The sequence below is a fragment of the Penicillium angulare genome (assembly GCF_028827245.1).
Source record: "Penicillium angulare strain IBT 27051 chromosome Unknown utg000002l_segment0_segment0, whole genome shotgun sequence".
Classification (NCBI taxonomy): domain Eukaryota; kingdom Fungi; phylum Ascomycota; class Eurotiomycetes; order Eurotiales; family Aspergillaceae; genus Penicillium; species Penicillium angulare.
In genome coordinates, this window is record NW_026623161.1 from 510,716 (window position 1) to 523,377 (window position 12,662).

General features: G+C 47.3%; 6 protein-coding genes across 6 annotated transcripts; 3 read left to right on the forward strand and 3 right to left on the reverse strand.

Annotated features, from left to right (window-relative positions):
• Positions 1–47: 47 nt before the first annotated feature.
• On the forward strand, positions 48–1,089 carry N7478_001652 (SCO family protein; the record flags this gene model as incomplete). Its single annotated transcript, XM_056917867.1, has 3 exons — positions 48–518; positions 585–909; positions 968–1,089. The coding sequence occupies 3 exons, from the start codon at positions 48–50 to the stop codon at positions 1,087–1,089; spliced, it is 918 nt and encodes a 305-aa protein (XP_056783478.1).
• Positions 1,090–1,258: 169 nt separating this feature from the next.
• On the reverse strand, positions 1,259–1,792 carry N7478_001653 (molybdopterin synthase catalytic subunit; the record flags this gene model as incomplete). The annotated part of the gene is made up of 1 exon (XM_056917868.1): positions 1,259–1,792. The coding sequence occupies one exon, from the start codon at positions 1,790–1,792 to the stop codon at positions 1,259–1,261; it is 534 nt and encodes a 177-aa protein (XP_056783479.1).
• A 2,199-nt stretch (positions 1,793–3,991) lies between these two features.
• Positions 3,992–4,456, forward strand: N7478_001654 (necrosis-inducing factor-domain-containing protein; the record flags this gene model as incomplete). The annotated part of the gene is made up of 1 exon (XM_056917869.1): positions 3,992–4,456. The coding sequence occupies one exon, from the start codon at positions 3,992–3,994 to the stop codon at positions 4,454–4,456; it is 465 nt and encodes a 154-aa protein (XP_056783480.1).
• Positions 4,457–6,393: 1,937 nt separating this feature from the next.
• Positions 6,394–8,261, reverse strand: N7478_001655 (glycoside hydrolase family 13 protein; the record flags this gene model as incomplete). Its single annotated transcript, XM_056917870.1, has 3 exons — positions 6,394–6,916; positions 6,968–7,727; positions 7,787–8,261. 3 exons carry the CDS (start codon positions 8,259–8,261, stop codon positions 6,394–6,396), a joined length of 1,758 nt encoding a protein of 585 aa, XP_056783481.1.
• An 850-nt stretch (positions 8,262–9,111) lies between these two features.
• Positions 9,112–11,687, forward strand: N7478_001656 (putative G-patch domain protein; the record flags this gene model as incomplete). The annotated part of the gene is made up of 7 exons (XM_056917871.1): positions 9,112–9,244; positions 9,356–9,651; positions 9,730–9,805; positions 9,867–10,060; positions 10,116–10,176; positions 10,237–10,580; positions 10,647–11,687. The coding sequence occupies 7 exons, from the start codon at positions 9,112–9,114 to the stop codon at positions 11,685–11,687; spliced, it is 2,145 nt and encodes a 714-aa protein (XP_056783482.1).
• A 344-nt stretch (positions 11,688–12,031) lies between these two features.
• N7478_001657 (uncharacterized protein) lies at positions 12,032–12,637 on the reverse strand (the record flags this gene model as incomplete). The annotated part of the gene is made up of 1 exon (XM_056917872.1): positions 12,032–12,637. The coding sequence occupies one exon, from the start codon at positions 12,635–12,637 to the stop codon at positions 12,032–12,034; it is 606 nt and encodes a 201-aa protein (XP_056783483.1).
• Positions 12,638–12,662: the final 25 nt, after the last annotated feature.

A 12,662-nucleotide genomic window follows, 5' to 3' on the forward strand; every position in this document is an offset into this window, starting at 1 on the left:
CATCCGGACCTTGCAATCTTCCCCGACCAAACACCGAAACTCATACCATGTCCTCCTTAACGATGGCAGGCCTCCTTAGTCGCACAAGCCGCTATATGGCATCAATTGAGTCCATCTCATCAAAGCAAATATCCCCCAGCATCCGAACCACAGCCCAACAATGCCGCACCTACACGCAAGCTCAACGGCCCCGAGTCACCGCGAACATCCAGACCATGCTCTCCGCCCAAAATAATAAGTTCTCAACGAGTGCATCCCGCACTCGCGCAAAGACAATGGGCCAACTGCGTCAGCGGAACTCCACCGGTCCGTTCTCGTGGAAGGCAGCCCTGCTGTTCGTCCTCACGGGCGCCGGTATGGTGGTTTATTTCCGGGTTGAGAAGGCACGTCTGGAGCGGAAGCGCATTGCGGAGATGAGCAAGGGTGTTGGAAAGCCGAAGGTTGGAGGACCGTTCGTTATGAAGGATTTGGATGGGAATGAGTTTACTGCGGAGGATTTGAAGGGCAAATATTCTTTTGTGAGTTTTGGTTTCTGGTTGAGACTCTGAAGCTGGGTGCTTTTGCTGACGGTTTTCATTCGCTAGGTCTACTTCGGTTTCACTCATTGCCCTGATATTTGCCCCGACGAGTTGGATAAGATGGCCGAGATCATTGACAAGGTCAACGAGGCTACCGGTGACCCTAAGCTGTTTATGCCTGTGTTCATTACTTGCGATCCTGCTCGTGATACCCCGGAGGTTCTGCGTGCATACCTGCAGGAGTTCCACCCAGGTATTGCTGGCTTGACTGGTACCTATGACCAGGTCAAGCATGTTTGCAAGCAGTACCGGGTATACTTCAGTACCCCCAGGGATGTCAAGACCGGCGAAGACTACTTGGTTGACCACAGCATTTACTTCTACCTGATGGGTAAGTTGAATGTTTCCACGGTGGATTGATACAGGAGGAAAACTGACAATATTGCTAGACCCGGATAACGACTTTGTGGAGTGCATTGGCCGACAGGATACCCCAGAGTCTGCGACCAAGGTCATCATGGAGCACATTAATGACTGGAAGCGCGAGGGCCGACCACTGAAGACAGAGTAGACTGTCTTTAGATCAGCGCGAGGAGGTATATGAAAGGGAAAAATGTACAATATCACTGTTAAATTCTAAATACCCCGCTCAACATCCATCCATCGAGCCCTAATGTATAAACACCAGCCTGAAAGATGTACAAACATGATTTTTATAGATAGAAGCGGAACACAAAAGATCACCGATCACCCTCAACCAATTTCCCCTCCGCATCCCGATCAGTATTCGCCCTCCACTCCTTCCCCCCATCAACAAACTCCTCTCTCTTCCAAATCTCCGCCTTCTCCTTACAAGCCTCCAACACCTCCTCGCCCGCTCTCCACGCCGCACCCCGATGCCCAGCACTAACCGCAATAGTAATAGAAGCCTCTCCAATCGGCACAACGCCCATTCTATGCGCAATGCTCACTCCCTTCAGATCATGCGTTTTAATCGCATCTTCGGCGATCGCCGTAAGCGTTTTCATAGCTAGTGGCGGATAACATGTATAGCTAAGCTGGGAGACGGCACGGCCCTCAAATGTATCACGCGTTGTGCCAACGAAGAGGACATTAGCGCCGGCCTCTGGAGAAGATGTATGTGCTAAGTAGTTATTTGCGTCGAGCGGAGAGTACGTGAGTGTTAGGTGGATGTTTTGCGCTGGGTCATGGCTTGTGCGTGGGTAGGTTGTTGGATCAAGGTGCGCTGGGAGGGAGGATTGTTCTGATGTCATCGTGGATACATATATGTATGTGCAGAGTGTATTGAAGAGATATCGAGTCGCAATGGAGCAGGTATGTGTCGTTATTTGAAGATTCTTCGTGGGGTATTCTGTGGTGGAATGGCTTATCGGATGCGGGGAACCGGTGCGCGAATGAAGTCCGATACTGGCGGAGAGTACCGAAGAGAACCGAAGAGTGGTTCTATGTGGAGATTCATAATAGAACAGCCACGGGCGAAAGTAACAATTAACCAGTGAGGTTTGATAAACGCGTAGTACACGACTCACTAAAACCAAAAAAATACTTGGTAGAGGTCAAAGCATGGTATTCTCCAGGGCTGGCTTGGGAATGTGATTTGCGCAAGACCATCGTAGTCGACTTGGTAGTGAAGACAATCCAAATCCTCATTTATTGTATATCTGAGGATCACGAGGTACAGTCCCAAGTTTTTGCGCCTCTTCACTCAATGATCCTTCTATTTAAATTGCAGTGCCATTGATTTGAAACCTGACCTTCTGTTCATGGCAACTCTCTCAATCAAACCTGAAGATCATCTCTCAACATCGCGACAGAGCTATCTTTCAATATGCGTTTCTTCTTTCTCTGCCCCAGAAAATTCGATTTGAGATTTACTCCTACCTTCTCATCTCGCACAAAGAGATAAAAGTAAACCGGGCTATTGACAAACAAGAAAGGGTCAACCTGTCAGTCAACATCCTCCGAACATGCAAAACAATTTCCAATGAAGCGAGATACATTCTCTACAGCCGAAAGCACTTTGAAATTCGATGAACGATGCTACCATATGATCAAGATCTTTTTTTCAAGCAAATAGGACAAGAAAACGCCAACTATCTCCAGTGCATCTACTTTAGAGTGGCCCCATTTAAGGCTACTAGTATCGACGATCAAGTTCGCCCCCTTATACGGAGTCGTCAATTCACAGCAAATATCAAACAAATGATCAGGATATTTGAAAGATGGCAATTGAAGGAACTGAAGACCCTGGAATTTCATGTTAGATGTTCTCATCGCGGTACTGAGTTGTGTTTGGAAAAAGATGGCCTCGAGTGGATGCTTGCAAAATTAAACACTATTGATTGCATCGAACGTGTCTGCATTAAAAACCATGATCCATAGTTTTGTTTGATTTAGTGTCAGGTTAAAAGCCCGAGGCAGAGGGCTGTCTTATAAAAGAGTGTGAACACGATGGCTTGACAGAGTTGAGGTGGGATATGGATACAAGAAGGCCGGGGGCGAAGCACACTGCTAGTACCTTCGATGAAGTACCTATAGATCTCCTGATCTAGTATATTAATAACTTCAAGCCACTTATCCTGTGGCTTCGGGAGGAGATGGGGCCACTGCATATATTTCCTACATTTGCATATTCTCCTCCTTTACTTATTTAATATCCTTTATTGGCTAGCTTAGTGGCCCTCTGCAGGATCAGGGGCAGGGGCCGCCAAGCTATGTGAAGGCAATTCTCTTGGCATCGGCAAATTCTAAGAAGGGATTACCGACTCACAGTAGGTTAAGAACTATGTATGAAGTATATTATTTATTGGATTGTGGGATATTTGGCCCCGATGGCCGCCAAGCGCCAAGCGCGAGCTTGACATAGTGAAGAATCCGAGTGCACTGCTAACTAACCTAGAATCGGCAGGATCGGCAAAAAATATGGGGTTTTTTTTTTAGAATAAGCAATCCACCACCAGGGGCTTCCAAAGTTGGATATGTGAAATCGCATACAGGTACTATCAAAAAGAGCTCAGCACTCAACACGCTCAAAATAAACGAATACTGCGCATGTGCAGAACAGGGCCTTCTACAAAGACGACCTAGAGTTAGTAAATACCAACAAGACCGCTACCCCAACTTCTGACGTACTCGGTTGCTGAGTAGCATTCAGTTTGGTATGAAACAATTCAGCTACATGGTTAGCCGCATTCAAATTCACTTACAAGCCCAATGAAGCTAGTATAAAGGGGGCCAATAGTCGAGGTTTCATCTTAAGCCTAGCTCAAGTGTTTGCGAAGCCTATATCTCATGACGTCCTAGGACAGGTCAGAATATCACTGACACTGAATTCCCTTGAGTGAAAAGTAGAAATAGGACCACAAATCCCTCGTTTGATCTCCATTCTATCAATCCAAGTCTTCTTCTTCTTCCTAAATTCCAAGCTACTCGAAAGCCTCTAAGCCTCCACAATGCATGTTTCAATCGCTGCTATCCTTGCCGCTGGCATCGCTCTTGTCCAAGCTGCCCCTGTTGGGCATACCTTGACCGACCGATCTCCAAACCCCATCGTCGTCCTTTCGGAGAGGGGAGCATCATCGGTCAATGACTGTGGGGACTCTACCTTCATCAACCAGTCCTCAGGTGGCTCCCCAAAGATAAGCGACTGTCAGCAGATCGCTACGAATATTGCCAATGGTGGTACTTGGTCAGTTGAGTCCAATGGGGCACAGAATCAGCTTGTTCAATATGGTACCTGTGCCTTGGGGGTTACGGGTGATTTTACTATCGGTATATTCTATGTCGGCAACCAGGACATCATCGACGTGATCAATGAGTCTATCAGCCGATTTTCCTGGAATGGTTTAGTTGGGGCCGAGGGCAAGATGTATTGCGAAGGCGGTTCTGATGTTACCTGGGCCATATACCACACCTAGGCTTCTTTTGGCTAGAAGTAAGAGCTCATATTCGACATCTGGATGTTGTCAAGACATGGGGTGCTACATGTATGTATTGTCTTGGAGCTTGAGTACATACATAGTTATCTGGGGGGTATTCCTGTTACGGACATGGAGATGTCTCGCATGTATGGATTTGGAGATACGGGCCTGAGGCCTCCGAGTACGTCTTGGATGCCTTGCCTCGCATGTTTTCTTGTTCTTCGTCTTTTTTGTCCTTTTTTTCTTGTTTTTCTCAGCTTAGTATTTTCGTACGAATACACCGTGTTGCCTTATTTTGATCGCTTCTACGCATGGCTCATAACAATCCCAACCTCCCCATTTCCTTTTTCCAATCAACCGACCATGTTATCTAAGACTCACCAAGGAAAATATTATCATTCATAACATAAAACATTTATCTATAGGTGAAGACTGAAATATGTCGGCTTTGGACATACTATCTGTGCCACCCCCACCAGACTACACTGCCGACATGTTAGCATCGGGTTCAAGTTCACTTAATTGTACTATCAAAATCTGGGATGTAAACAGTGGCGTCTGCCTTCAAATGCTCTCTGGGCAAACATCTCCGATCAGTTCGCTTGTGTTCTCGTCTGATGGTCAATGGATCATCTCGTCCTCACATAGTCATAAAATTATGATTTGGGGTGTAGATATTGGTTCCTGTACCTATATATTGGATGGCCATATTTCTTGGGTCACATCGGTCGACTTTTCAGCTGCGAGCGGGCGTATCGTATCTGGTGCATACGATGGCACCATCAGAATCTGGAACATAAGTCATAGCAATCACTTGAATAGGCTACACATGCATGGCGACAGTCAGTTACTCTCTCACCCGATGGTAGAAATTTTGCATCAGGATCATCTGACAACATTGTGAAGATCTGGGATACAAATAGTGCTGTCTGCCTTCAAACATTGAGTCATAGCACCTTTGTTTACTCAGTTGCATTCTCCTCTTATGGCAAATACATCGCACCCGGCGGAGACTCTGTTACTCGGATATGGGATGCCATCACCGGCATCTGCATGTAAACAGACACTTGCTTAAGCATATCCATGTGGCATCTCATGGATCCGGTGGTTATCTAGAGTCTCTTCCTAAGAAATGGAGAGCTAGTTTTGAAAAACGCCTCTGAGCTTTGGAAGGGATAGTGAATGTCCCAACTTGAAGTCACTGAAAACTTCCGTGCACGAAAGTGGCAATCACTCCATATGGACACGAAAATTAGCGTGGATGGTTCAAAATCTCAATTCTATCTCTTGGGTTGGAAATGTCAGCTTCGAGCACAGAGATTCCTCGTTTCATATGATTAAACGCGATGTTGAGGAACAGGGTGAATCGAAGGTGTTCAAGCTTTGCACCCCAGAATGATGACGCCACGTTAAGATATCATATTAGCTATGGAAATATGGGAGGCCTAGATATGGGTTCGAGGAAATTGTACAATAACAAAATTTCGGAAGCCGCGCCACACACAATACCAGTTGGTCCGTCCATAGTTGCCTATACTTCTAAACAAAGGTGTAGCCAGAGATGTAGCTGAAGAGCTTTTGCGGCTACATAGCTTAGGTCTAACCAAGGGTATAGAAAAAGAGAGGTAAGTTTTATCGCGCAAACCACCTACCTAGAGCGGAAATACTGCTCTCAGGGCAGGGCGGGAAGTATATTATTGGCTTGACAGGAAATCGCAGATTGCGGATATAGAATATAAGATACCTTTCATCTAGTACTACTTCGTTCAAGTTAAGTCCCATTTTTTTTTATAATAGTATAAATCCGAGTCCGATACGAATATGTGGCTGAGAATGAAGTTTGTAATGAGAGATGTGATTCGAACTTTGAGATTAAATCTTTGAATCTGGTATTGATTATCTGGCCGAGTTCCTCAGACGTAAGATTTCTGCGTTCATACGAGGAAAACAACAGCTTGGTAGGGTCGCAGTGACCATTGTCCACCAGTGAAATGCTGAACAGCTGTACTGGTATCATAGTTATCAAGGAGTACAGCCTTGACCACACCGAACCCATTCTTCTCCGCATCCCAGTTAACATTGTTCTCGGTCCAATTACAAACAACCAAGGCTTTATCATCCTCGTATTGTCGGGTGAATGCAAAGATCTCTTGATTTGGTTGATCGATGAGTACCCAATCTCCATATACGAAGACGTCGAGGAATTTCTTGCGCAGTCCAAGCACAGAGGCCCAGTAGTGGTATATCGAGTTAGGGTCGTTTACCTGGGCTTCCGCGTTGACTGTAACGTAGTCTGGGTTGACAGACATCCAAGGCTTGACATTGGGACCAGTGAATCCTCCGTTGGGAGCAGAGGACCATTGAACTGGGGTACGGCCGTTGTCGCGCGATTTCTTCTGATACTCGACAAGCGCGCTTGCATGAGCTTCGGTATCTTCGGGTCTCTCTTCCAAGATTCTGCTAGATGGTTAGTACTGAGATGGAGATATGGCATATGGATAGGCTTACCTGTGCCAGTGATTGAGGCAGTCAATGTCCTTGTATTCTTCGATGCCCCAGGAAGTGGGAACGTTGCCCATGCCTATCTCTTGCCCCTGGTACACAAAAGGCGTTCCAGACTGCAACGCTAAAGCAGTAGCTAACATCTTAGACGCGATCACCCTATGCTCTTCACTGGCATGGGTGTATCGATCAACGCAACGCGGTTGATCGTGGTTCTCCCAGTACAGAGCATTCCAGCCATCGTTAGCATACATGAAAGTCTGCCAACGCTGGAAGAAATTCTTCAGATCTGTGAGTTTCCAGCTTCCGGGCTCGAACTTATCATATGTGCCATGATCGATATCCACATGCTCAAAGTTGAAAATCATGTTGATCTCGTTACGGTCAAACTGAACGGCCTTGAGAACTTCAGCTTCATCTGTGACAAAAGGCATTTCGCCCACACTGAAAGCGTCGTACTCCTTCAAAATTTTGCCAATTCCCTGCAGGTGCTCGTGTAGCCGTGGTCCATTTGCGTACCACTTGTCGGCCCATTGCCAAGGTGTGCGGGGGTCCTTGATGGGCGCATCGAGGAAGCGCTGATCTTTGCTGATGAAGTTGATCACGTCCATTCGGAATCCGTCACAGCCCTTGTTCAACCAAAATCTGATAATATCATGCACAGCATCGATGACGGGTGGGTGTTCCCAGTTCAGGTCAGGTTGTTCAGTGGCGTAGAGGTGAAGGTAGTACTCGTCGGTGAGCTCATCGTATTGCCAGGCGCTCCCTGGAATAAACTCAAGGTCAGTATTGTTCTATATAGAGCTCTGCAGGGAAAACGCGTACCTTGAAAATGCGAGACCCAGTTGTTGGGAGGATGGCGGTTTCCTTGCTCATCATAACGAGCAGGCTTCCACACGTACCAGTTCCGGTACTCGCTATCCTTGGAGCTTCGTGATTTCTGGAACCATTCGTGTTGATCGCTAGTGTGGTTGACGACCAAGTCCATAAGAAGCTTCATGCCCCGATCATGACATCCTTTTATAAGATTCTCAACATCTGCGACCGTGCCGAACTGCTCGCCAATTGCGTAATAGTCGGCGATATCATAGCCTTCGTCAATCCGAGGGGACTTGTACGATGGACACAGCCAGACAATATCAACGCCAATATTCTTGATGTAGTCTAGTTGAGAAATAATGCCTGGAATATCACCAATGCCGTCATCATTGGAATCTTTATAAGAAGCAGGCCAGACCTGGTAAACAGAGCACTCCTTCCACCAAGCGCGATGGTTATTGGGCTTTGCGGGGGTTGCCATATTTAATGTGAAGAATAACAAGACGATCAATCGGCAAGGTATGGTTGAAACAACTCATGGAATTGGAGCCGGGGATCTTCACTTTATGGTATTTGCTGTGCATTGTCGGACTGGACGCATGTACCCACGCAGCTCATCCCACCGCGGGGCATTGCGGAGAATCATCGGACTCTCAGCGGTTGATACACACCGTTCGTCTGGGTCTGGGTGGATTGTTCTCCTGTTCCATACTTCACTCGCTACAGAACAGATCTGTCCTTTCAATGCTGTTGCCGTCTTCAAATCATAAGTGCAAGGCCCCGGAATGAGTGGATCACCCCCCACCCCGCTGAGATGTGTTGATGACGATGATGAAACAGGTGGAGCTTTGACCTCAACATGGAGTAAGTTTCCATCAAATTTCGGGTTCTGTGTTCTATAAATGTACATGATAGGTTGGTAGTCGGTCCGAGTCTGTTCCAATCATGGTTCGTCTTGCTAGAGGTCCAACATTTTGAAAGCGCCCAGGTGGTCAATAATGTAGATATGTTTTAGCAGGTGTCCTATGTAGTAGATCTAACCTAGTTACCACGGGGGAAAAGGCAAAGAAACAGAATTTTCATACTTGATTCAATTATCAGATATCATCACATAGAAGACTAAAAAATCCAATATCTCATAACAGGATTGCACCTAAGTAAAACATGTACATATAAGTTGTTGGTGGGTCTAATAATGCCTTGGAGGACTCGAGAAGGCGGTGTCGCATTCTGCCAGCTGCTATCGCGTATCAGCCAGGTGAAGCTTCCATTCATCTTGACGACTCTTTCAGAGCATTCTCAATTGTCAACTTTCCCCATGCTTATCTATTATGGCTCATCCTTATCAAGACGATAACAGGAATTATTCCGGCTCGTCGCGCCGGGCATATCCTCCTCAAGATTATGGCCGCATGTATGACGACGGCTTGTATGACGATCGCTCACGTTCGCGCTCGCCTGGCGGTATACGCTCCTCCCCACATGGAAATCTTACTTGAGACAAGCAAGCCAAAGAAGTATTGATTGATTCTGAACCGTGACTGATTGTTCATCTATTTTGGTACTGGCTCAAAGACCACTCCCGTTCGCCTTTAAGAAACCCTACAGATCGCAGACACGACTACCCCAGGGATCCGGACCCAAGGTCTCGCTACAGAAACCGAGATCAAGATGATTATAGACGCCGATCATCAAGATCGCCACCTTCACGCCGAGGCAGACAGTCATATCAGGATCGTGACAGAGAAGGCTACCGCTCGCCTGGCTATAGCCGCAGCCGCAGCCCGAGTCGCAAAGGTCGCTCTCACTATGGCCAAGAGAGTCGCGAGATCATGTTAGAAGGATTTCCAGTGGATATGACAGAAGATGATGTAAGCGAGGCCTACTCCGGAAACGCCGTAAAGCACGGTTAGAGATTCATGACACTGACCGACGGGCGGTCACTATAGATTGGACAGGAACTCCATGATGCATACCATCTTAGTGATCTCGACGATATTCGGGTCATTCGGGATAGACAAACAAGTGGGTTATAGAACTGGGGCCTTGATTCCGTTTTACATGCTTATGAATATGATATTCGCAGAGGTGTCCCGACAGCTTGGGTTTCTTCGATTCAAGACAGTGGAGGATTCAAAAGAATTTTTGGAACAGAATCACCCTTTCATTCATCTATATGGCCCGACCGGTGAACGGAGCACAAAAGTTCGCATCGCATATAGCAAAGAAAGAGAGGACCGAGCTCGCGTAAAAGCCGAGGGTGACTGGACTTGCAGAATGGTACACTCAATTCCCTCGGAACTTATAGATACTGGACTGACATGATTTATCTTAGTGTGCGGTAGTCAACTTTTCAACTCGTGGAAAATGTTTTCGATGCAATGCACCTCGACCTGGTTAGTATGGGATGAGATAGTTTTTGCTGTGCAATGCTGTGCAATGCTGATGAAATCCAGAACTTCCCCCTCCCAGTGCTCCTGGAGCTCCCGCAGCAAAGGTCGTGAACAACGGCGACAATGATGCCGCTCCTGAAAACCAGCCATCTCAATTCCTGCTCTTTAGAGGACTTGAATCATCAGTGACCGAGGAGCTTCTTGTCAAAGGCGTTGCAAAGCTATATCGACCAATCGGTGGTAACGAGACTGGCTCGACCAATCAGAAAAAAGGGAAAGTGGCATCAACAACCGGAGATGCCAATCTCGGAGCTCGCGACGGCTCTATCAGACGTGTGCTGCTTGTTCGTGATCGAAGAACAAACGAGAGCTGGCGTTATGGCTTTGCTGAATTTGCTAGTGCCATGGTACGTTGGCCTACTCCTTCCTGTCAGTAATAGTGAGGGTTTCTTTTCTAATATCACTACCCACAGGATGCCCAAGATGCAATGAAACGTCTGTATTCTTTCGACAAATTCACAATCTCCTCCCGGCAGGTGATGGTCAGCTACATCCACGCGGGCGTATTTGTGCCGGTTCTGGATCCGTCGGCCGCTTCGAGTCATTTCACCTTCAGCCCACTCAACAATGCTTCCTTAAAGCTTATGTACTGGGACGACGATGCGTATGTCACTGAACTTGTGGTCTCTAGCGAAGAAGAAACTCGATCCAGTCAACCCAAGAGCGAAAAGCCTATTGCAGGTCAACCAGATGCGCATAGCAAGGCAGTTAAGGATAACGATAAGGCCAAGAAGCGAAAGGCCGACGCCACAGCCAACGAAAAGGCGAAGAAGATGGCTATGCCATCACATTTGCAGTTTTGGAGTAACCGCCACGCCGAACTTCACGGTATCTCTGAAGGCGATGGAAATCTTCCAGATGCTGGATTGGAGCAGGGCAATCTCCCTGATGCAGACGCGCCGCCTGCCCAGTCATATGCTGATCTCAATCGAAACTGTTGTTATTTATGCATGCGCCAGTTCAAAAGTACAGCTAATGTCAACCGACATGAACGACTTAGTGACCTCCACCGGGGAAATTTACAGAAAGAAGAATGCAGAACTCGTGGAATGGCAAAGTTAATCAAACACGGAATCGTTCCACCATCTGCAGAGTATCGGGATCGCGCAAGAGAACGTCGCCAAGCATTTGGTCGAGGCAAGGCCGGGGCGCGACCTAAACCAACTGCACCAAAGCAAGAGGACGAGCCTCCAGTGCAGACAAATTCCAAGGGTGCCTCTCTTCTCAGCAAAATGGGCTGGTCAGAGGGTACCGGGTTGGGTGCCCAAGGCACTGGAGTTACAGCTCCAATTGCTACGGAGATTTATGCACAAGGTGTTGGGCTAGGCGCACAAGGAAGCAAGATAGGCGATGCGGTGGAAGAGGCCGGACGGAATACTCGTGGTCGATACGACGAGTTCCTCCAAAAAACAAAAGATACTGCTCGCCAACGTTACGATCAGATGAACCGGTAATGGGTGACGTGATGGCTCGATATGGTCTCAGGCAGGAGAAGACCACATTGTACTATACCAACATGCCGCATATGAGGCTTTTTCCTTCTTTATTACTGATCTCCCCAGTAGATCAGGGCACAAGATGCATTTTCATGAAACTCTCATCAGATAATGATATTGTAAATGGCAACGCTATGCGACCATGCAAATATCAACAATAGAAAGAAGAATATACAAGAGTGGTGTGGTATCGTACAAAGAAAAGAGCAGAGTGTATCCTATATCCAAATATCCATATCAAGTCGCCGTTGTCGGACTGAGCTACCGCCCATATCCAACTCATCAGCCAGACCTTTATTCCTTTATTGCGTTCCAGCTTCAACAGGCTTCTCCAGCTGCTTCTTCGCGCGCTCCTTCTCCACTTGCTTCTGGAACCGATCCCCAAGGACGCTAGTCACCCACTCTGTCACATCAGCCTCGAGCTGCTCATCCGATTTCCCAGCATCATCAATACCTCCATCCATCGCAACCCTCATAAACCGCCTCGCGTCATCCAGCCCATTGATATCAAGTCCATACATAACCGCACCGCCGGTCATCATGCCGAACGAGAGAACGTTAATGGTAGCAAGGTTGAGGGCCTCAAAAGCCTCGCCGGCCCCATTGACTTTCGGTTGATGAAATAATGAGCTTGTGTAGAAGGGAGGAATGCAGGCGATCTGTTTCTTAATGCTGGCGCGACGTGTGATCCAAACGGAGAGGGAGAAGAAAGCGACACCGCCGACTAGGAGTTTGAGATTTGTGTTATTGCGGGGTGAGGGAGGAGGTAATGGTCTTGATTCGGATATCAATGATGTTGATTTTGATTCTGGCGTTTGTGAAATTGGAGAATTTGAGGGTGTTTCTTGAGTCTTGGGAGTGTTCGAGTCGGAGTTAGAGCTAGAGCCCCAGCCGAAGAATGAGACCATCGTTGCTGGTGGAGGTGACGGGACC